The sequence below is a fragment of the Peromyscus californicus genome, unplaced genomic scaffold, assembly GCF_007827085.1.
Source record: "Peromyscus californicus insignis strain IS unplaced genomic scaffold, ASM782708v3 Scaffold_14__1_contigs__length_90479793_seg_2, whole genome shotgun sequence".
In the NCBI taxonomy this organism is placed as follows: Eukaryota; Metazoa; Chordata; class Mammalia; order Rodentia; family Cricetidae; genus Peromyscus; species Peromyscus californicus.
Window position 1 is genome coordinate 74,513,754 of NW_026294436.1, and position 24,806 is coordinate 74,538,559.

General features: G+C 40.8%; 1 protein-coding gene across 1 annotated transcript in view; it reads right to left on the reverse strand.

Moving 5' to 3' along the window:
- Positions 1–640: 640 nt before the first annotated feature.
- The window catches only part of Cenpf (centromere protein F), a 48,138-nt gene continuing 23,972 nt past the window's right edge, over positions 641–24,806 (reverse strand). The window contains exons 11-18 of the mRNA XM_052737986.1: positions 21,289–21,424; positions 16,169–19,548; positions 11,861–14,695; positions 10,744–10,896; positions 10,196–10,355; positions 8,661–9,134; positions 6,560–6,738; positions 641–1,664 (exon numbers count right to left, since the gene is read on the reverse strand). Coding sequence (XP_052593946.1) covers positions 1,461–1,664; positions 6,560–6,738; positions 8,661–9,134; positions 10,196–10,355; positions 10,744–10,896; positions 11,861–14,695; positions 16,169–19,548; positions 21,289–21,424 — 7,521 coding nt within the window. The 3' untranslated portion in view covers positions 641–1,460. The remainder of the gene's footprint in view (positions 1,665–6,559; positions 6,739–8,660; positions 9,135–10,195; positions 10,356–10,743; positions 10,897–11,860; positions 14,696–16,168; positions 19,549–21,288; positions 21,425–24,806) is intronic.

Below are 24,806 nucleotides of genomic sequence, written 5' to 3' on the forward strand. Positions count from 1 at the left end.
CTGCTGGCCTGACCCCAGCAGTCCCTCCTTGGGACCACTTGGGACTGTGCCAGCACACTTTCAAGAAGATGCACACTGTTCAGATTAACGCTAGTGGTTTATCTTCCAACAGTGGAACAATATTTGAACACTGTAAACATGTATTGCTCTCATTGTTAATAAAAAGCTGATTGGCTGATGGCTAGGCAGGATTTTAGGGGCAGAGAGAATGCTGGGAAGGAGGGCAGAGTCAGAGGAGTCACTAGGAGACACAGAGGGAGCAATACTTGGAAGACAGGTAAAGCCACGAGCCACAGGACAATATTTAAATTAATAAAAATCGGTTAATTTAAATTGTGAGAACAAGTTAGTAATAAGCCTGAGCTATCAGCTGAGCATTTATAATTAATATTAAGTCTCCATGTCAGTTGTTTGGGAACTGGCGGGCAGGAAAGAAAAGTCTGCCTACATGGAATCATGCTGGAGACATTTTTTTTTAATGGCTATTTGTGAAGGCTAGGATACCAATCTGAAATGAAAACCAAGAATAAATTATCTCCTCAAAACCTTTTTATCCTTATTCAAGGGCACAGGGGCTTAGTCAAGGGTTTTAATGTGGGTTAAATGCCTCCATCTTTACAACAGATAGATAGAAACAATCCCATTCTTGTACCTTTGCTGATGTGATTTAATGAGGACAAGGTATCCATACTTTTATACCATGTGTATGACCAACATTCCAAAGTATGTCTCATATTCAGTAAGCATACTGGTATTCAAATATATGTTCCAATTGTTCAAACATCTTAACATTGCATGGTGCCACTAGTCACAATGCTTTTATACTTACGAAATAATTTTTACAAAGATTTCTATGAGAACATATTTTAATATATCACCAAATACAGCCATGTATACCAAAAGAACTATGATGACTTTAACAAGAAAAATATAGTGAATGTAAACATGATCTATATTACCTCTAAGGTGTCTGCAGCAATCTAACTAGAAATAAATACACACCCCAATGCCCCCCACACATTATGTACAGGTTATATGAGCGGGGGTTATGAAACACATTGAAAGAATGAAGACACCACATTCACACAGGTTCTCATTTTACTCAGCTCAAATTCTTGATCCACAACTATTTCACACCTAACACTTTACACAGGAAGATCCTAAATCAAATCATTGCAGGGTTTTCTAAGTGTAAATTCATACAAGCAAGTCACTATGGTGCTTCCCATTTAATTGCAGAAAATTCTCAAGCTCTATCCACAACTATTTACACCGTGCTTAAGAACAAGAAGTAGGCAATAGGTGTTTCCAAACTTTCCCCATCTTACGGATGGAGAGACCTGAAGGCCATGTAGAGCATTAGGATTTAGTTATTTTTTAGTGATAGTGTTTGTGGCTCAAAGACAAGTCCCCACAGGCAGACTGGTTTGAATACTGCCACCTTCCACAACCCTGACATTTCACTGGACATGGCAGTTTTCGTTGTTTCTCTGGTCAGGCCCAGCAGCTGGGCTGGAGGCAGGGTAGCCCTGCTTGACCTTCAGGCCCTCCTTGGGGCTCTCTGCAGAGTTTCTCCCAGGAACATTACTGGCTGTGACAGACTTCTCTAGGTGTTCTGGGAAGGCAGTGTGTAAATCCCCCGAGCTCTGCTGAACAACCTTGACCTGCAACATACATAATTTGTAAGAGGTTCAAAATCACATCTACATTTTTCAGTGGTTCAAAATCACAGTCACATTTTTTGGTGGTTGTCATTGTTTTGTTCTATAGGGGACTGAACCATGTTATACATGCTAGGCAAGTAGCCCACCAGTGAGCTACATTCTCAGCCCTATTTTTACTTTGGATTTGAAATAGAGGTTCATTACACTGCCCAGACTAGCCCTAAACTCACTCTATAGGCCAGAGAGACCTTGAACTTGTGATCCTCATGCTTCAGCCTCCCTCACTGGTGGAGTTAGAGGTCTGTACCGTCAGGCTTGCTCACATTCCCACTCCTAAGGGATGAAACTGATCACCTGGGTCAGCTCTTCTGTAGGAAGGAGTAAAATCTCAATATCTTCCTCCCTGAAAGCAAGAGTTAAACCTGACTCATTGGTCCTGAATCCCTGCTGCATTCACAGTAAGTGCAATACAAATGCATAAAACTGACTTCAGGGGGAAAAAACTATTTACAACATGTCAAATACCTAGGACCCATATTGAAGTGTCAATCACACTCTCTTTTCTTTTCCTTTCTTTCTTTTTTTTTTTTTTTGGTTTTTAACACAGGGTTTCTCTGTGTAGTCCTGGTTGTCCTGGAATTCACTCTGTAGACCAGGCTGGCAAACTCACAGAGATCCACCTGCCTTTGCCTCCCAAGCACTGCCAGGCTCTCAATCACTCTTTTAATAGTGTTGTTTCCATACTGGATTTGGAAGACAGTTATGCTAATAATGAAGTCCAGAAAGAATAAATCTCCCATGATGTTGTATCTTTTAGATGAAAGAGGTTATACCACAAAACGAAACTTTAAGAAATGGTTAAGATGTTGATGTAGTTGTTAAGTCAAAATTTATGATATATAGAATAATGAGGAAAAATCAGGTCTGAGAATAAGGTCAAGAAGTGCTGGGGAGAAGGCTATTTATGAAGTGCTTGCCCTGTAAACATGAGAACCTATGTGCAATCCCCAGAATCCACATAAAAAGACTGGGCATGATAGTGCTCTAGGGATTGCTGGCTCAACAGCTGATTCTACTTGGTGAGCTCCACACCAATAAAAGATCCTGTCCCAAAATAAGGTGAAAGTAAGGAGGTACATGAACAAGAATTAAAAGCAAGAATGGAAGTTTCATATACAGGATCTTCAGAAGAAAACAGAGCAACAAGGTGAGAGACTCGAGATCAGTTGAGCCCAGGAGTTCAAGACTAGCCTGCCCAATAGTGAGGTGCAGCTAAAAACAAAACAAAATGAAACAAAGCAAAAGACAGTCAGAAACCTAAGGGGCCCAGTGAGGCCTGCCAACCTAGATACTCAGGAGGCTAAGGAAAGAGGACAGCAGTTTACAAGGCCTGCTTGAACTGGCTACAGAGTAAATTCCGGCCAGCCAGGCAACTTAGAGTGACGCTGTCTTAAAAATTAAAATTAAAAGGAGGGCTAGGAAAGGAGCTCAGTGGTAGAGAATTTGCCTAAATGCACAAAGCCCTATGTTCAATTCTGCCCAGTACTGCACGTCACCCTCCAAAAATGAAAAGATTAATGAAAATTTCAAAAGAATAGCTATTTTGCAAGTACAGCTAGGTCTTCAGTGGAAGTGTCCCAAGAATAACTACACGACAGACACTCCCTAAGTAAGATTTCCAGGTACCATTTTGAAACAGGAAAAAAGAATGGAGCTTGTTTTTCCATTTATATTCTCTCTACAGGAAGCACGTGACTTTAAAGGGCAGTTAGAGACGTTGCATTACAAAAAACACAGCAAATTTCAAAGCCTGCTTCTATCTCAGATCATGTGCACAGGACACTGAAAAACCAGTAGCCAAAGACCAGGAGTTGGTGGACAATTAGCCCGTGTGAAAAGTTGAAGGGAGAAGTTTTACTGGTACTACCATTCTTTTTTCTCTTTGAGAGAAGCAGTGAGACCACGGACAAGGGTTTCCCTTGAATCTATCAGTCACAGGAACATTAAGTGTTCAGGTGCATTCAGCAAAAGAGAAAAGGAGGAAAGCAGGGAGAATGACGGGTCAGAGACAAGGAACTGAGACAGCAAGACCCAACCAAGTGACTGCAGAACATTCCTTGGCTCTTCTGACATGGAACTGAGTCAGTTACACTCTGCGATCAGAATGTAAAGTGTGAGTGTAATGTTCATGTAGACAGTCCGCTTCTGAATGGCCCATAACCAGGCAAGGCCCTGAATCTTTCGGAGAGTGCCACTCCCCATCTCACCAGTGATGTCTGAAGACAGAATGGGGAGAGAAGAAAGATGTGGGCAACTTGCTAGAAATGAGTCCTACTAGCAGGGGATTGGGGGGTGAGCTGCAATGTCTTCAAAGCTCTGTTAACTGACCCTCTGCTCAAGGCCATCACTACTATCCATGTGGACAGCCCACCAAGCAGAAGCAGTCAGGGAATCAAGTCTATATATAAACAGCAGCTCCTTTGTCTCCGGTAGAGTAGGATTTCCTGGGCTTCCTCATCTCAGAGACAGGATGAACACAACAATGCACCCAATGCATCTTCCCGATGTATTTTCCCTACCTGGAATTCATCAGATATTAATAAATGACTAAGGAGCTGCTTTGAACTCAGCTTTCACCTTAGAGGAGAATTTACAGTTTTGAGTGTCAAAGTACCTGCTTTAGTAAACAAAATCTTGTTCTGTATTTTTTAAACTAAATGATGAAACATACTTGTATTTTTTTACAGAGCATCTCAGAAAATGCTGACTTAAAGTGAAAATGAGTAGGCTATGTTTTTAAAATGTGAATCTAATCAGAAAGTCTCCTAGACCCTCTTTTCAAGAGGACCCCCTGCCATTCTTCAAGTGCAGAAAACTGCTTTGTAATTCCTAACTGCTGGTGCCAACTAGACTGCATGTAGCTAATGCAGAGAACACAAATCTGCAGGAAACCATGGTTACTGCTCTGTACCAGCAGGCTCCCCAGCAGTGAGGAGTGCAGGCCCCCTAGTGTGCAAAACTCTTCCTCCCAGGTAATAAATCTGAACACCGCATACAGACTGCTTTTCCCATCAATTCCTTATAGAGGGAGGGAGGGAGGGAGGGAGGGAAGAAAAGACCCTGTGGTGACTTCATAGGACAGTTTCCTATCTTTATAAAAATCTCATTATGAAAGTCACTCAAGGTAACATTCAGAGCTCCGTTCATCCCACAACCATTTGCTAAATGTCAGTCTTTTCATTAGCCATGATGACACAGGCAACCCAGACATAACTAGCTACATACTGCAAATCAGAGGACAGATATCTGAGCAAGCAGTACCAAGGGAGTAAGGACTTTTTGACAGTGAAGTCCAGATCCTAGCTTAGTGCCCGTTTCCTTGTAAGGGAGCCTGACATACAGAACATCTGTATCACATAAGCCTCAGAGAGGAAGGAGTAGGACTTTTTTTTTTAACTGAGGGGGGACAGGGAGCTCCCTATCACATATCTAGAAAATGGCAGTCTATAATAGCACCTACACCTGATTCCTAGCCTTGTGGCTATCCCATGGCCATCAGCTCTAGTCAAGCTTCCCAGCTTCTCTCCTTCAGGGAACCTGCTACTCTACAGAGCTTCTCAGCAGTGGAGGAAGTCAGGACCCACTCTACTGTACTCCAATATTGTTGGCAGTGCCAACAGTTGATTCCAAGTGAGAGAGGGAACCAGACAATAATTGAGGGGAAGGAGAAAACTGCACAGGATGATATACTACTTCTACTATGAAGAGTGGACAGCTCCATTCCAGTGTATGAAAAGTTTAAGACCCTTCCTCACTGTTAAATTAACTTTAACTTATAAGCTATAAGAAAACGTATGACAAGGTTTAACTATATATGGCATTTCCACATCAATCAAAACAAACCAATTTGCAGTGTGTTGCTGTTTTGATACAACCAATCACCAATGTTTCTGGATTCTGACACATAGGAACCACTAACTACACTTGTGAAAAACCTTTTTTTTTTTTTTTTTTTTTTTTGGTTACTTGAAGGTTATCCGATGGCATACTTAAATTCTGACAAGTGAGCAAACTAACATCACAAATTTTAAAACTTCCTGAAGTTACTTTAGAAATTTCCAAGACTATTCCCATGGTTCCCAGTTTGAGAACTACAAACAAGCTGCAAAAGAGAGGTGTGAACTGTGGAGGTTTCAATCTTTCAGGAATGTCACCTTCTTCATTCGGTCTCCCAGTGTGAGAGGTCAACAAACATACCTGAGGGGAGTAACAGTAATGGGTGCAGCTTAGTTAGCAGAATGCCCTAGTGTGCACCAAGCATAATCAGGGAATGGTGGTGCACATCTCTAATGCCAGCACTCAGGAGGTGGAGGCAGAAAGATCAGAGTTCAAGGCCATCTTTGGCTACACAATGACTTTAAGCCAAGCCTGGGATTTAAAAAGAAAAGTAAAACACATGTACTGTGTGCAGAAATGGTGCTGCTAGTATGAATTACAGTATTAGAAATAAAAATCAGCTGAGGATATATTCTCCACCTTTTGTACAATGTAAAGAATAAAGTCCAGGAGAATCAGAAGCTTTGACGGGAGAGGGGAGATGAATAGAGTGAAAAACCCAGTGACCAGAACCTGTGGCCCAAAGGAAAACAACCTCTTTAAACCTTTTAAGCCATGTTTGAAAGTCTCTTACAAATGTGCTGAAGTTCCCCTAACACCCCTTCCGAGGAAGCTATTTACAAGCAGTCCTTTGGGTAGAGGAGGAGATTAGGCCTCAGGAAACTGAAATGTATCCTTGGACTTGCTTACTCAGGCCGAGTCAAATACTACAGCAGCCAACCCTGGGTAATCTAACAGACTTCCAGGCTGGCAGGCAGGAAATGACATTCACAGATTACCTTTTGTGATCTGCTGCCACCAGCTGTTGGTTTTGAGGGCTCTGCAATGTTTTCTTTGCCTGGTATTGGTGAGGATCCCACTAACTTCTGTGCGGCAAGGCGGGGGCTGGTTCTGGTTGCCATGGTTGTTCTCCGCAGGATATATGGACTTGTCTTTCCTGTAGGAATGTCAGCGAACCCTAAGGGCAAGAGTTGCTTGTCAGTAATGGCATTCATAAGGGACTTTCTGTTTTAGCTGGGCTAACAATGGAGTACAGATGCTTGTACGTGTACAAAGTTTCAATAACAGTAAAAATAACTGCAAAACATAGTTTCTCCCCAGCCATAGAGAACAATGTATTACACTACATAATGGCCTTGGTGGTCATCAAATCAACTGGAAAATTAACAGGTTAGCCCTTATTAGAAAGATAAAAAGCCGGGCGGTGGTAGCACACACCTTTAACCTAGAGCTTGGGAGGCAGAGCCAGGTGGATTTCTGAGTTTGAGGCCAGCCTGGTCTACAGAGTGAGATCCAGGACAGGCACCGAAACTACAGAGAGAAACCCCATCTCGAAAAACCAAAAAAAAAAAAAAAAAAGAAAAGAAAAGAAAAGAAAGATAAAAGATTTAAAAAGAGACCACGATGGGAAAAAGGATCAGGGAGAATCACATAAAAAGATAAAAAGTCTTGCTTCTTCTATGTGGTTGCATTATCTTGCAGTCTCAAGACAGGAGGGGCATTTAACACAGCTGAACTAGGATGGGACAAGGCCAGCTCTCGTCTGGAAAGGGAGACTAGAAACTAACAGTGACTTCAGGACTTGAGTGTCTTCGTATTTGCTCATAGTCTCCCTCCAGGAAAGGAACTGAGCTGACTGCTGACAAGGAGAGAAGGCTAATCACAAAGACACTCCACAGGGCCCTCCACAGTGGCCTTCAGATCGAACTACAGGCAATGCTCTCAATCCCTTACGAATACATCATTTACAGGACAGCTAGCTAAATACTATGGAACCACGTTTACCAGAACATAACTCCTCCCATCAGCTTTGACTTCAAGGTGTAGGGCCAAAGATCCAACCTGCTGTAGATATTTTTTTTTAACAGAACTACATGACTGAAGCTGGGTATGGTGGCACAAGTCTATAATCCTAGCACAAAGAGGCTAAGACAGAAATGCTTCAAGATCAAGACCAGCCTGGGCTCCACAGTAAGATTCTGCCTCAAATATCGTAATTAAAAATCAAGACCAAATTAACAGGGGGAAAGTCTGCTTATGTCTTAGAGACTGCAACAATATCAAATAGCTATGAAAACTGGAAACTCTTCCTTCCAGGTCAGTGTCAACCAGCCTACTTGTCCCGCTCACATGGCTCAAGAAAGGAAAAGCTGATTGAAAAACCAGCAATTCCTAAGAGACTTTCAGCAGTCATTTTCCAAAACTATCAGCTCTTTTTGTAGTGCTGTAGTTAATCTTAGACACTTATTTTATCGCCAATTTAAAAATGAACTAGGCCGGGCGGTGGTGGCGCACGCCTTTAATCCCAGCACTCGGGAGGCAGAGCCAGGCGGATCTCTGTGAGTTCGAGGCCAGCCTGGACTACCAAGTGAGTTCCAGGAAAGGCGCAAAGCTACACAGAGAAACCCTGTCTCGAAAAACCAAAAAAAAAAAATAAATAAAAAAAAAAAAAAAATAAAAAAAAAAAAATAAAAAATAAAAATGAACTAGTCTCTTTAAGCAGCTAGGGCTATTATGCAATAATTGAAAAACCTAAAAAGTAAAGGTTTCTATCTTTCCACATGCTGATTTTTATGTAAAATCTCAAATTTTGTGGGGTTTTTTTTTTTTGGTTTTTTTTTTTTTTTTTGGTTTTTCGAGACAGGGTTTCTCTGTGTAGCTTTGTGCCTTTCCTAGAACTCACTTGGTAGTCCAGGCTGGCCTCGAACTCACGGAGATCTGCCTGGCTCTGCCTCCCGAGTGCTGGGATTAAAGGTGTGTGCCACCACCACGCGGCAAATTTTGTGTTTTAATGCTAGGAATTGAATAAAGGGCCACATGCAAGCTAAGCATATGTTCCACACCCTCAGCCCTGTTATTCTGTATGTGAACTATACATACCTTTTTTTACGACTTCTGGGAGTCCCTCTAGCTCAAACTTAGTCTCTTCCTTATCTTCAGTAGGGTGAACACTACTATTGACTGCTTTCCTGCTTTTTTTAGAAAATGTCTCTGGTGTACAAGGTGTTGTCCCACTACCATTCTCCCAAATTCCACTGGACCTCTGCCTCTTGCCTGAAGTTTTATTTTGGCCAGATGTTGACTTCTCACTGACAGAAGTGGTTGGAGATGGTCCTGGAACCGAAGAATCCAGTAAAGGAGAACAGTGGAGATGCCGTCTGGATTGCTGTGAACTCAGATGAGCAACTTGAATTTCTAGCATCTCTTTGGCTTTCTCTAACTCCTCAAGGCTTACAAGCAGGGAACAGTACTTATCCAAGTACTTATCTGCTTCTTTGATTTTTTCTTCAAGATTTTCTTTCAGCTCTTTGTTTTCAGTCATTAATTTCTCTACATTACCACCCACAACAGAATCTGTGGGAAACAAAGTGATACATCACACACAACTTGCTGCTGCTCACAGTTATTATCATAGACAGTTCCCAGCAGGTAATCTTAAAGCCTGTTCTTTAAACTTTTCCAGGAGTTAAGGACCATCATTTGTTCATGTCATAAAGCTCAATCTAGTAGGTAAGTTTAAATAAAACCCATCAACTTAAATTCCCTTAGAGAATTATAAGAGAGTTACAAGAGATCAAGCAAATGAACTTTTTATATCCTCCCCCACCCCCCGCCACCCACCTTTCCCCATCCATTCTTTCTCCTACAAATGAATAAGCAATATAATCCAGTAATGATCATAAAGTCTATGTTGTATGGTTTTGGGGACAGATACCAGCCTATGAAAATTTAAGTCCCTAAAGTCTATGAAAACATTTTGAGAGAATACAGGGACTGGAAGGTACAAATAAAGAAGAACCACATCATGGCAGGGACCTCAGTCAGAGTCTAGATGCCAGGGGTGGCAATCAATTCATGAGGAAAACTCCCAGATTCCAAAACCTACTTCAATCACACTTCTCAATGAGAAAGACCACTGAACTGTCCTGCCACACTCTGTCTAGAAGCCTCCCACACACACCAGCCACTGGCTATTCATGGAGAAAGCAGTGTGTGTGAGCGGATAAAAGTGGCATAGTTATTTACCAATGAGCAGAAAAGGAAGGAAGGAAGGAAGGAAGGAAGGAAGGAAGGAAGGAAGGAAGGAAGGAAGGAAGGAAAGAAGGAAGGAAAGAACAGAAAAATATCACCCCAACAGTACCAAAATGGCTAACTCTTTATGGATACCCATTAGCAAAAGGTACCAAAGGTACTATTCAGGTTTTTCCCCATTGGAATAATTCTATATCTAAATGTAGGCTTCATTCTGAATTCTATAGTCATTAAGTCCACAATTCAGAAATTACAAACTATTAAACTACTTTTAAAAATGAGCACAAGACAGACTATTAAGGCGGATTTGATGCATGCACACAGAAGTGCTGACTCTTAGAAGACAGCCTATGGGGAACCAATATGCCCCAGCGAGCACCCACCAGCTTTCTGCTTCTGTGCAGCTTCAAGTTGGTAGAGCTCTTTCTGCAACGTCCTCTTTTCTCCTTCCAGCTGTTTACAGGATTTGAGCAACAACTTTATTTTCCCCTGAGCACGCTGAAATTCCTTCTCAAGCTGATTCACATATTTACGATGCTCTACCTACAAAACACATGTAATTTCATTTAAAACCTTGAATTTCATTTACAAGTATATAGAAAAACAACTAAAACATATTAAAGCAGCATATAGCACAGTTATGTTTAAAATATAACATCTCAAGATTCATAACCCCCCCCCCCTACTCAGCTGCCTCAGTCTCCCCCATAGGCAGTGTGGGTTTGGGATTTTTTTCAGCATCACATGAATCATGACTTCTAGGCCCATGACAGTGTTAGATGGTGAAAATCACTACAAGTCTGAGCACTATATAAGTTTGGGCTTCAAAACCTGAAACCAAGTTTGATCCATTTCAGAATGTCTTAGGAAGACAACCAGAGTAGGCATGCCAAGTTCACAGAGGGTAACAAATCTGCCAGGAGGATCTTACTTTGAGGCTCTTGAGTTCTTCCACGGGTACTTTTAACTCTTCAGTTAGCCTTCTTTTCTCTTTATTGAATCCTTCCTTCAGTCTTGTTGTCTTCTGTACCATTTCCTGCAGCTCCCTCTGTAGCTGGGCTTCCTTCCCAACCATTGTGTTAACCTGGAATTGAATACTCATCAGCACCTGCTCTGGGTGGTCTGCTGGGACTAAATTAACCACTGTTACAACACACACTGACTCTTTAAGAAAATGGAACCAGATGATCCCCTACTAATTCACTCACCCGGTGTTCTCAAAATCTACTAGTTGAGTTTCCATTTTCTTCTCAGCAAAGACTTAAGATAGCAGTAAGAAAAAAAAAAAAAAAAGAGGCAAATAATATTCCTAACTCTTACGACCCTTTACAAAGGCTTTAATTTGAATTAATATCAGAGAATGTTTTGAGTGAGTGCCTTAGTGTTTTTGTATTTAGTGTCTTAGATTTCTATCTGCTCTTAGGTCTCTTAATAATCCCACCATGCTACTCTAATCCAATAGAAACACACCAAGGATTAAAGTTATAAATATACAAATCCTGGAAAATATAGTTGTGATAGACTTCATTTTCTGGACATTCCTTTTTAATTATCTGTTGAATAAGAAATGTAATTTGAAGGAATCCCTCTCTTGATCAGGCTAATTTTTCTCAAGCCATACCCTGGAAGCCGTGGGTGTTCCACCGGTCCTAATTACATCAGTATCTTTAGGTATTTTCTTCTAAAGGTGCAAAGGGCAGGGGCTGCCTTCAGACCCTAATCATTATCTGTTACACTCTTGCCACAGTGGTTCTCAGCTTGATAAGGGGATGTTTCCACCCCGGTGAACCTGAACTTCAGATATTAAGAACCTGGAACTATATATATCAAACCCAAGAGTCCCCTATGTGGAGAGGTCACATCAAAAACCTAATCCAATTCACAAAAAAAAAAAAAAAGTCTCTTACAAGCACATCAGAGCAGTCACTGCTGCCTGAGCTGACTCAATATTCCTGTAGTCAAGACCCTATAAACACAAAGCCATGAACCATCTGGAAGTCCTTCCCTCCTGACCATACTTCCACATGGAAATAAGTTATGGCACTTACTTTTTGGACAAGTGATACGTTCTCTGTCTTCATCAGTCCAAGCTCACTTTCTAAACTCTTGTGAGCATTCTGCAGTGCTTCAAGGGTGCTCTGCAAAGCGCTATTTTTAGATTGCAGCAGTTGGACCTTCTGCTCCAGCTCCACTGTCAGATTTCCCAGTTCGAGTTTCTGTTTCTGCCAGAGTTGCTGCTCTCCTTCCAAATGGGAAAGTTTACACAAAAGCTGCTCTTGACCTTTAAGTTGATCTTCCAGTGTCCTGGCCTCTTCCTCCTTCTTCTCTAGTTTCTCTTTGCCAGCTTTTACTTCTTGAGTGAGGACATTTACAGAAGACTGCAAAATAATGTATTTGTTCTTGGTCTCACCAAGGTCCTGTAGCAGCTGGGCCTTCTCAACTTCAAGAGCTTGTACCTGACCACTCAGGGTCTGTTCTTTGGTCTTCCAGGCCTCTTGGTCATTGCACAAGGAAATCATTGTCTCGTTTAGCTCTCGTAACTGAGTTTGAAGCATCTCCACTTTTATTTTGGATTCCTCTTCCACCTGTACCTTTTCTTGCTCTTTTTCTTTCAGTAAATTTTCAATTGAAGAATTTATTGTTTCTAATTCAGATACTCGCTTTTGCTCCTTTTTTAATTCTTTCATGAGACTTTCATTTTCTGACCTTGTACTGGTAAGTTCTAACTTCAAATCTTGGATGTTTTGGGCCATTCCTTGTATTTCTGATTTTAAAGTCTGAATCTCTGCTTTGGCCTTCTCAGCTTCGAGAGTCGCATTCTCTTTGTTTTCCTCTGAGCGCTGCAATTCTTGTTCAAGGTCATCAACTCTGTCCTTGAGCAAGTCCGCATGCTGCTTCCTTTCCTTCAGTTGTCCGAGGAGGGAGCACTGCTTTTGCTCAGTAGCAGCTATGTGAACTTTCAGCTTCTGAATGCTGCTTTTCAGGTGCCGCACTTCTTCCGCTGGCTGGTCTAGACTCTGTCCTTGGGTCTTCAAGGATTCCTGGTCATTACACAAGGCTGCTACTTCCTCACTGAGCTCCTTTAACTGTGTCTGCAGCATCAGCACCGCAGATTTAGAGTCTTCTTCCATCTGTACTCTCGCCTGCTCCTTTTCTTCCAACAGACTTCTAAAGGAAGAACACAATTCATCCAGTTCTGACACTCGACTTTGCTTCTCTTGTAGTTGCCTGGTCAGATTTTCTCTTTCAGACCTAACTGTGACAAGGTCTAATTCAGAAACTCTCAGGTTTTTGGCCATTTCATCCACTTGTGCCTTGAGGGTCTCCACCTCTGCTTTAGAATTCTCGGCATCAAGAATCACCAGCTCTTGGTTTTCTTCTGACATTTCCAATTCCCTCTCCAGATTCTCCACTTTATCCTTCAATGAGTCGTTTTCACGCTGGCTTTCCTTCAGTTTCTCCTCAGTACTGACGTGCTTCTTTTCATCCGCCTTGATGCGCACACTCAGTTTCTCAATGCCTCTTCTCAACTGATGCACCTCCTCCTGGGTTGAGCTCAGCCGCACAGCAAACTCACCTTTCTCCATGAGTGCCACCTCCAAGGCCTTGGAGATGTTCTGCTTTTCACATTCTGACTCAGTCAGCTTGACCTGGAAGTTCTGAGACTCCTTGACCAATGATTCTTTCTCTCTAGTCAGTTGTCCGATTTGGATTTCCAGCTCACCCACTGCTGAAGATAATCTCTGCGAGTCTTTTTGCAAATTCTGCAGCTGCTCCTGGAGATGAGCTTTGTCCTTTGTTAGCTCACTCACATTAAAGGACAAAGTCTGAAGGAGTTCTGCCTTGTCCTTGACTTCAGCCTCTACCACCTCAATGTGATGGAGGCTCTCACTTTGGTAAGACTCCAGCTCTTCTGTTTTCTCTTTCATCTTTTTAGACATCTCATCCAGGGCTTTTCTTTCTTTTGACACAGTATCTAGTTCTCCACGAAGCCTGTCTCTCTCACTTATGACGACAACTAGTTCTTCTTTAAGGCCATCAATAATCTTCTGCTTACTTTCAGTGTCTCTTTCTAAACCCAGCTTCTCTGCTTGAACCACCTCTAAGCCAGCTTCCACAGAGAGGAGAAGATGCTCAATATTAGCTTTCTCAGACTCGATCCTGGTCAGCTCCTTTTCCACATCAAGAAATTTGGCCTTCCAATTGTCTTCTCTGTTGGCTTCATGATCTTTAATAGCTTCACTTAACTCATTTGCTCCCGATTCTAAGTCAAAACCAAGTTCTTCTGAACTTTCTACTCTCTGACCTACCTCCTGGTTACAAGGAAGGGACTCCAATTTTTCACTTGAGTCAGATTTTCCCTTCTTGAGGTCCTTGACTATTTTTTCCAATTGTAGGCATGTTTCAATCTTGATCTTTAGCTGTACTTCCTCTAAACTGAGTTTTGAATCTGCCTCTTTTATTTCATTTAGCAAACTTCCAATTTTTTTGTCCCAGTCGTCTACTGCAGGAAGTAATCTTAAATTCAGATCTGATGTGTCTTTCTGCAAATGGAGATTCTGGGTAGACCCCCGATCTTCCAGAACATCCATGGGTACCAACACATTAGGACTAGAAAACAATTCAGAAACACATTCCGAATAGTCATGAGTTTTGTCCTCTGCTGGCGCCCCACAATTGGTCTCTGGGGGCTGTTCTTCACACCCCTCTCCTGTGAGCCCAGCTGTCTCAGTCTCGGTGATTGAAGTTTCCAAACAAAGGTCCTGCTGAACATCTTTATCACAAGTCTGATCAGTGTCCTGCTTTGGTGTTTTCGCTGTAGTCTCTGAAATATATACTTCTGATTCTTTTATATTATAACTATCATTTTGGCCCCGAACAGCCTGTAAACATAATATAAACCAAGAAAGCATTTTATTTTTTAGAAGAATCAAAATGGAATCTACGGTTTAACTATTACTTTACAGAAACTGCCCATATGAGCAGTGTTATGCATATCCCTCCAAACAGCATAACTCTCAATACTTCATTCCATCCTGCTCTCTGTCCAGATAGTCAACACAAACATTCAGTGGGTCACTTATAAGTAAAGCACTGGGTAAGGTATTTATCATAAGGATGAACCCTCCAGCAAATTTATTTCAACTACATCAAACATGGAAATTACATTTTTCCTTCACAGCTTGCAATGCTTTAGGCAATTAAAAAGAACAGCATTTCTTTGTGATTACCAAATAAGAGTCTAACCAACTTCAAGGAAAATGGTTAATGGGATCATCAGTATTCGTGTTCTTTACTAAGAAAGGCAGTAAAGGTTTATGAGCAGATTCTCAGCCCAAAGACCTCATCCTAGTCAGCACTTTCTTGGGTAAAGTACATGTTTCCTCTCAACCTCATCTACAAAATGGGGTGCTATGACTTTGATTACTGCTACCACCATCTCAATATGACCTAGGACCTTCACCTCAAAGAAGTAGCATAAGACTCAAACTGTACAGCATTAGTATTTAAGCCAGTCAACTAAAAAAGACAAACTACAAGGAACTAAAGTATAAAGCAATTTTCTTTAAATAACTGATACCATTGCAAGCTGTTAGAAAATTAACATTTAAATAATTTCTTATATCTCACTTAGTAACTGATGCAATAACATTTAAAACAGTCTGAAAGGCATGAGGCTAAACTACCTTAACACACCATTCAATGTTCATAATATTTAAGTGTGCCTTATTAATCAGTAAAAGTATATGTGGTGGTTTGAATAGGAATGGTCCCCAAGGGCTCATATATTTGAATGCTTGGTCATGAGGGAGTAATGCTACTTGACAGGGACTGGGTGTGGCCTTGTTGGAGCAAGTGTGTCACTGGGGGTAGGTTTGGGGGTTTCAAATGCTCAAGCCAGGCCCAATGTCACTTTCTTCCTGCTGCCTGCCAATCTGGTTGCAGAACTCTCAGCTACCTCTGCAGCACCATGTCTGCCTGTGTGCTTCCACGCTTTCTGCCATGCTGACAACGAACTAAACCTCTGAACTGTAAGCCAGCCCTAACTAAATGCTTTCCTTGGTCATGGAGTATACATTTTAAAGACTTCCAACTTCAGACTTTAAAAATATGTTCAGCCATTTCCCATAAAAGAATATTTAAATCAAATCATGATGGACATTAACTCCTCAAAGTTTCCTCATTTTTCTGAGTCCTGCTTAGCTCTGGGAAATTTCTGGTTTTTCATTTATTTCCTTGAACTTGAAGAATATTCCAATCTTGACTTCATTATTTATTTCAATCCAACAAGCATTTACTAAGTGTTTAACTAGGCATGCACACAGAGAAAGAGCATGTATAACCTGGGTACTTACATTTTCCATGTCAGTGCCAAGCAAAGACCTTGAGCTTAAGTCCAGCTCTTGCAACTGAAGGCGTGCTACCTCAAGCTCGAGGGACAGATTCTTCGTCTGCTGCTTTTCTTCTGCCAACTTGGACTCCATCTCCAAAGTCACATTTGTCAGCTTCTGCTGCCATTGCTCCTTTTCTGACAAATACTGTTTCCTAAGGCAGCCAAGCTCTTTCCTTTCAGAGCTTAGTAACTGCTCAAGCTCTTGAATTTCTTTATTTTTCATAATCCCTTGACTCTCAATTTTCTCTTCTAGATTCTTGAGGGACTGCAAGTACACCTGACATAGGATTTCAAGTTCTTCAATAGTCCTCACAGAGGCAGCTGGGATTTCTTTCTCAGTCAGACTCTCCTCCTCTAGACTGCTGTAAGACACTTCATCTACATTACAAGGGTTTGCTGAAGCATTCCCTTCTAAACTTAGAAGAGATGTGTCTCCAGTTTGTTCTAAAACATCTTTGTAAAAAGAAGTTTCTCCAAACTTTGTCAGACTAGGGCTGTCTGCCCCACAGAATGACAGTGACAGAGTATGTCCATCCTCCACTCCAGGCTTCCTCTCCTTTACCAAGTCACCCTGCAAGTTTCTCAGATTCATTGACAAGACAGAATTTTCAGCTTTTAATGTGTCCACATAGGAACACAGCTCTGACATCTTAGAGCTCACCTCACAGTGCTGATGATGTAAAATTTGGTGCTCACTTTGTAAACAGGAAAATTTCTCCTGTAACTCGGCGAAGTGTACTCGAACCTCTTTGTCCGACAAGGTTATTTGCTCACAGGAACTGCTCCTGTCCAAAGGAGGCAAGAACATGGATGTGTTGTTTTGTTTCTCATGAAAGACATCTGACACATCTTTCATTAGCTCACTCTCAGGAAGAACATCTTCATGGCTTAGTATTTTTACTTCATTCACTAGCTTCTCAACCCCTGATGCCATTTTACTAGTTGCTGTGAGACACTCTGCTCGTGAGTCCTTCAGCTCAGACTGTAGTTGTGACTTTTCAACCTTCAGGCCCTCACACATTTTCCCTAGCTCACTCAGTTTATTCAGTGCCGTCTGGAGAGAGCACTCCAAGTGTGCCTTCTCATTCTGACTTGCTGACAACTCATGGAGCACTGACACATACTTTCCTTCTGCTTCTATGTCCCAGTCTTTAAGGCCAGTCCTTTCATGGGACTGAGTGTCCTGGGAGCTCCCAGTTCCTAGCTCTCCTCTAATTGTCTGTAATTCCTGATGCAGGGTTTTTTTCTCCTCCTCGCTCTGGTCAAGCTTTACTTCCATAACCCTAATCAAAGCTTCCAGTCTTATCACCTGTGCCCTGTAATTGTCTGGAGAACCGTCTTTAGTGTCAATATCCATCTCATACTGGGAACTACACACAATGATATCATCTTCTGTTGCTTTTACAGAGTTCTCAACTGATTCTCCTTCAAGATGATAACGTTCATGTTTAGTCTGAGCTAATTGCATTAATTGCTCATTCTCAGGTGGTAAGTCATTAACTTCCTCTTGCATCTTATTTTGCTCTTCCTTTAAAGTCAAGCTCTTCTCTTGCCCTAAGCCATCAGCCTCACTCTTAGAATAGTTTTCGGTATCTGTAATCTCAGATCTCACAGTTTGTTGCTCTATCTCCAACTCTGGCATCAATTTCCTGTTTTGCTCTTCACTGAAGGCTAATTTTGTTAGAAATTCTTGCTGTTCCTTTGCAAATGCTTCCTTTAGCTGCTCCAGCTCATTTTTCCTATTCTCACAAAGAGCAGTGCATTCACTGAGCAAGCATTCTAACTTAGCATTGTTTTCTTGTGCTGTTTTGTAGTTAGCCCTGAGATCTTCCAACACAGTTTCTGTTTCTTCACATCGTTGTAGTAACAGAAGTCTTTCTTGTTTGTACTGATCAGACAACTCTGAGATGCTTCTTTCCTGTTCTGCTATACAGTTCGAAATCTTCTCATGTTTTTGGAGTAAATTCATTTTCTCCTGCCATAAGGCCTCATTGACTTCCTTGAGAGCCCCATTTGCTTGGGTTAGCTCTTCAATGTCTTTTTTGCTTAATGAGATGATGTTATTCATTTCCTTCTTCTCTGAGCTCAAGGTTTCAGATAAAAGTTGTAGCTCCTTCACAGAGTCTTCAAGAAGGCAGTTACTCTTCTTTAATTCGTGAATCTCTGTTTGCTCAGCTTTGAATTTTTCTTTCAAAAGTTGACACTCTTTTTCCTTACTCTCAAGGGTTGCTAAAGTTTCAGCAACAATATTCTGATGAACTGCAGAGTCTTCCTGCAATTTACCAATGCGTTGGTTTGTTTCATCCACAAAATCTTGATGAATCTGCTCTGCTTTAATGAGGTTTTCTTCTATTTCTCCTTTGATTTGTAGCAGCTCTTCACATTGCTTTTGCAGATCTGAGTTCATCTGGTTTTGAGACTCCAGGGAACTTTCAAGTGAAGTGACTCTACTTTGTAAGATAGCTAAATGAGTTTGGTCCCCACCTACAAAGCAGCCCTCTGAATACATGCTTCCTTGTTCCCCCATTAGATTTGCAGAGGAATCACTCACTGCAGGCTGCTGTTCTAAAGGCGAAGAACTTCTCTGCTTATCCTCATTTGTCACTGGAGAACCTCTGGATTTGAGCAAATCCCTCAGGGTTTCGTATTCAGCATGCAGGCTTTGGTACTGCTGGTCTTTGGTCACTACCTCGCTTGACAGTACCTGAAGCTTAGACTCCAAACCTTCAACTTGCCCAGTGAGCTCACTGCTTTTCAAGCACATATTTTCTATTTCTTTCTGATGCTTCTGATCTGAGAACTCAGCTTTCTGCTGCAGTTCCAAGTAGGCCTGTTTCTGTGTTTCGATCTCTACCATCTTGCTCTCTATCACACTGTGGAGATTTCTAATCTCCACATCAAGGTTTTCTCTTTCGATCTCCAGGGTTCTTACTCTTTCACTGTAGTCTTGACTTTTCATTTGTTGTGTCCTGAGACTGGCTTCTAAGTGGTTCATTTTACTCTGCAAACTTTCATTTTCTGATTCTACCTGATTTATACGTTTTTCATTTTCACTTTTCCAACAAGAAAACTGAGTTTTCTCTTCTTTCAATTCTTCACATTCTTTCTTTTTTAACTCCAAAGCACTCAGCAAAGCTTCAAACTCCTTCTCGATTTTGTTTAACTTATCATTCAGTTGTTCAATGTGATGTTCCCTTTTCTTCAACAGGTCTTGAGAACAGTCTCGCTGCCCTTCCAGGTCAGCTAAAGCAAGCTTCAGTTTCTCTAAAGTTAGAGTGTTTTCTTGCTGCTTTAGTTTTTCCTGGAGATCTCTTAACATGATTTCCTGAGAGGTATTCTTAGCTATTAAAGCAAACAAATGAAACACAAAGTTATCAGTGTTTATAACAAATAACTATTTCATAAGAATGTTATACTCTAGCATCAGGGTGTAATTCAGTAGGAAAGAAGTTGCCTAGCATGTCTAGTCTATGGCTTCTAAAATTTTAAACTCTAAACTAAAAAGAAGAAAAGCAATGAAACTAAGAATTTGACACTAATGCTGAATTCTTGAAAGTAATTCACCTAATAACTTTATAACCTAAGTTTATATAAAGATAGAGAGAAAATGGCCATTTTAGTATAGTAATATATCTGATAATCTCTTAGGCAGCCTAATAAAAATGATGTATAAAGAACAAGGAAGTTTACAGAGCATTTAGAATTATTTCTTTTTTAAAAATGTATGTTATTTATGAGCAAGAATGTCACCCACATTCCAATCCCTCCTTAGCAAGTGTAGTGAAAGGAGTTGAGGTTCATCTAGAAGCTCCTATCACCACCTTATTTTTGTCCTACTGAAAGCCCTCCTACTTGGCAATATTTTCACCTAGCAGTGACTTGACAAAAAGGCCTGGGGGAAAAGGGAATAACTGAAAGTCTCTTTGGTAAATAATAAAATATAGTATGAAATATAATGTAATATTAAATGAAAAACTATACTTATTTCTAATCCGCTAACTTCAAACCTACCCAATGAGAGCTGAAGACTTGTGGAACAGCACCCCAAAGGCATTATTTTTCTACTTTGCATTTGAGGGTCTCAAACAATGACACTTTTGATCAACCCTGAAAAATGGCCCAGTCATAACACATTCTTATAGTCTTCCTTAGGAAAGCTGAAAGCTGATAATTCTACCAGCTGCCACAAAAAAAGGGAAAGCAGTCTCAGAGATTCAGTTCTAGATACTTGGGAAACTGAGGCAGGAGGATTAGTTGAGCATAGGCTGTGATCAAACCCAGTCTAAACAAACAAAAAGAGAATGAAAATTTAAAAACAAAACCAAACCATAGCAGTGTCACACACATTCAGGTCAACAGTTAGAGATAAATTCTTCAGGCAAGTACCTCAAGAAAATGTTATGTAAAAGATATGCTACAAATAAATATGCACCAAATGACAGATTCATTTGCTGTGTACAACATACTTCTTTGGCTATAAACCCAGGAAATAAAGTCATTTAGTCAATTAAGTTTCAAAACACAATGGTCATTAAGGGGGTGCAACACATACATTTAAGGTAGGGCTTTCCGTTTCTAAGAGAAATGGTAATGAGTGAATAGTGCCCTATACGCACTGAACAAACAAGATAGAAGGGTGGCACTCTAGGGTGAGACAACACTGCCAATATATATTGTGTACCAATGTTTACCCTTCTGGTTGCAAAGTAGTGAAAACCGTGCATTTGGGGACTCAATGTGCTCCAATTTGTAAAAGTTTAACTATCATGTTGGAAACCAGGCAGTAAAAAGAAAACTTTGTCAACTGCAGAGACATTTTTGGGTGAATATAGAAAAGGACAGAGGTTTTTTCCAATGGGCTAATACGATCAATCTCTCCTTATGGGAATAAGACTTAATAGAATTCTGGGCTGCTGAGATGGCTCAGTTGGTAAAGATGCTTGGTGCCTAGCCTGATGACCTGAGTTTGATACTTAAGAGCCATATAGTGAAAGGAAGAGTTCTTTCATCAACTGCCCTCTAGACATACAAAATAAGTAAATGTAAAAAAGATGTATAGAACACTATCATTACTGAACTCACCTCGCATCTCTTCTGCGAAATTCTGGCTCTGGCTCAAACATTCTTTAACTTTACCAAGTTCTTCCTCCAGGTGGCAGACTTCTCTGGTCCTTTGCTCAGACTGACTCCTAATCAGACTGTTTTCCTTCTTCATTTCCTAAAAACACATTTAGTTTGTTTTAATCTAAACTGCTCAAGTGAGTCATAACTTCTGCCTTAATAAAGGTCCTTCATAGACCTGTCTATATCTCAGGAGGAATGAACTCTCCCTTCGAGTATCTAATAAGTGCTATCTTATTTGAGTCATAAAAGCAAATCCCAAACCTAAGATAAGAATTATCTTATACCTTCAGGAAATGTTTCTTCAAACTTTCTGGTTGCTAAAAGGTTAGCTCAGAAGAAAAAGCCTATTTATAAGATCATCAAAGACAAAAGTTTTGCAGATTCCTATCAAACCAGATTAGTCAACATATCTTTGCAAAGAGATGATGTGATACTTAGGTCATAATGTTCCAAAATCAGATTTTTGTTTCTCACTGCAAAACTAGCTTAAGGTATACTATCATAAGAGTGTCTTTACAGATGAAATTTCCTGGGCACTCATAGGTTCCTTGGATCCATGATTAAATATGCATCCACACCATAAGTACAGCATACGTGCAGCAAAGCAACACAGATATATAAAAGTACAGTTTCATTCCACTATGTTGAGAAATCATGATCTAAACCATGCAAAATGCAGACACCGAATGCAAACACTACTGCTCTTCCTTAACAACCTAAGACTGATACAACACATAGTAAAAAACATTCCAGTCACACTGAAACTTGTTTCCTTTAGTTTTTCAAAATTATTATTATCTTTATTTATTAGTATGTGCAAACACACACACACACACACACACACACACACACGCATGCACTGGGGAGGCAGGACATGCTATGGCATATATGTGGACATCAGAGGACAACTTGGGGTAGTCAGTTCTTATTCTACCATGTGGGTTGCAGAGATCCAACTGAGGTTTGATACACTAAGTAGCTTTACTCACTGAGCCATCTCTCCAGCCCTTTTGGTTTTTTTGGATCCAGAGTCCCGTTGTGTAGACCAGGTTGGCCTCACACTCAAAAGATCTACCTGGTTCTGCCTCCGGAACACTGGGTAGGCACTTGAGATTTTTACTAGTTTTTATAGCTTAAAGGTACATCCACCTATATCATACCCTAAACTGAGAACTGGCATATCACCACAAACTAAGAGCTAAGTATCTCACAGCTTAGGGAATGAAAGAAATCCATAAGGCTTTTTTTTTTTTTTTTTAGTTACATTTCAAAAATACCCTTCTGAGAAGTAGGAAGACATTTTTTGAATCTTAAAGAAACAATTAAGACCCATCCTCCAAAACCCTACTGCACTGTTGGAAAACAGATGGCCCTGGCGATGCTATGTTGGAAGGCTGCCTTCAATTATCAGTCTGGTTACTACCAGCAGATGGGTACCCATGTAACAAAGCCAAATTCAGGAAGAGGGAGAATGTGGCGACTAGAAAGTACTTGAAAACTTGCTGGCAGCTGCTGTGTTCACGTATATACACTCATTTCATCATGAAATGAGACAGCCTGTTGTCAGGACCGCACTCCTATCTACTGTGCTCTGATCCTGTCTTGCTTACACTAGGAAATTGACTATGAAACTAAGATACCAATGAGAACTAAAGGGCAGCTGTAATAGATCAAGAGGTTAACCTGCCTACTAGTCGGTACTCAAGCTTGTAAGGAAAAATCAGGAAAGTGAAACAATGTAACTGATTAAAATTAGCATTAATAAACATACAGAAATATAATCACTTGTTTGTTCTTCAGGCTGAGGATAATCACCTATCTAATGAGATCACAGATGTGAACGACAGAACACTTGAAGCATTCCGACAAAGGTAATGGGGCATTGTTATTAGTATTTCTTCCCTAAATGTAACAGTTGCAAGATCATCAGAGGTGAATCATGAGTTGACTTACTATTTTTATAACTTACAAATTATTCTTACTCAAAAAAAAAAAAAATCAAATCAAGTCTGGGCCTTGATAAGGAACCTCGGGAAACAGTGCATGATAAACTGACAACACCTCCACGGGAAACAGGTTTTAGAAGGTTTACAAGGGGATGGGGGGATGGGAGAAAGGTAGGTAACACAAAGGGGAGAGGTTATTGTCATGTCTGCATGCCTGCTAGCCTCTGTGGCTAAGTCCATAACTGCAGACATTTAAGAAAATAGCAAGCCCAATGAAAAGATTAGGGTGTCCTTCTCCACTTTGGCATTAGCTTTGTAAATATTTGTTCCTAACGAAGGAATGTTCAGCCAATCCTGGGACCCAGCAGGCTTATAATGCTATGGCTGCGACCAACCCAAGAATTTTAAGAGGCCAGAATTTAGAAAATAAACATCTGAAAATGGATGCACAGGCTGCCATCCATCAGCAATTAGTTTTCCATGAGGCTACAGCCACTTAAGTCTTGATTGGGTAGCTCATTAGCAACAATGAGTTAAGCATACAAGGATATATTCTCCTAGGCATCTCTTGTGTCCTCACATGATTTGCAAAATTGGGCACTACTCTGGAAAAGCACGGCAATCTCCGTAAGCACAGCCAGCACTGAGCTTAGCAAGCAATCCCACCCAGAGCAGCTTTGGTTTACGAGCAGCAGGGGAAGCATCATTTCCTAGGGCCAGACAAAACAAACTGCAGTTAGTGTGTGGCATTTCATAATCCATCCATGAGCACAGCTTAATATGTCCCCTGCTGGGTGAAGGCTGTCTATGTGGGTGTGGGGTGGATGCAGAGAACGTGCTTTCTCCCTTCTACATTTTCATTCTTGCCCACCAGACTACACTACTTATACAGTACAGGTCCCTATCCCTAGAAAGGTCCCCAAGCAAGTGTTTCTTCATCCTGCCTGTCAATGATGGCATTTTACCACCAAACCCCAGTGCAACAGAGGCTGGCACTTGAAGCGGGGTGAGCAGCTTATCTACCCCCACCCCCATCACTTTGATACTAAATGTTAACTTTACCCTTGATTGGGCCATTAAATCACATTTCCAGCACTGGTATTTCTAATTGCAAGAAGTATATTAGTTTACTAAACACAGTCAAGGAAAATTTCAGGACAACTGTCACATCATTTCAGCATCCAAAACCTATAAGCATGTTAAACTTGTTTGTGATTACTTATAATTAGATACAGAAAAACACCAGATAATTAAACTGGCAAGATTCTTAAATATGAAAACTCTCAAATGCACTGTCTTTGGTCACGACCCTTCTGTGCCTGACATGTGATCACAAACAATTCTAACATAAAAAGTTATTAACATTTGTGAAGCAAAAACAACAAGCAGGTGGACTTCTATGATTTACTGGACACTTACAGGCGGGGCACTGGGCCACATACTTTCTATGCAATATTGGACTTAATCGCGAATACAGTCTTAAAAGGGAAGTATATTATTTGCATCTGTATGCAGACTAGAAGGGGATCC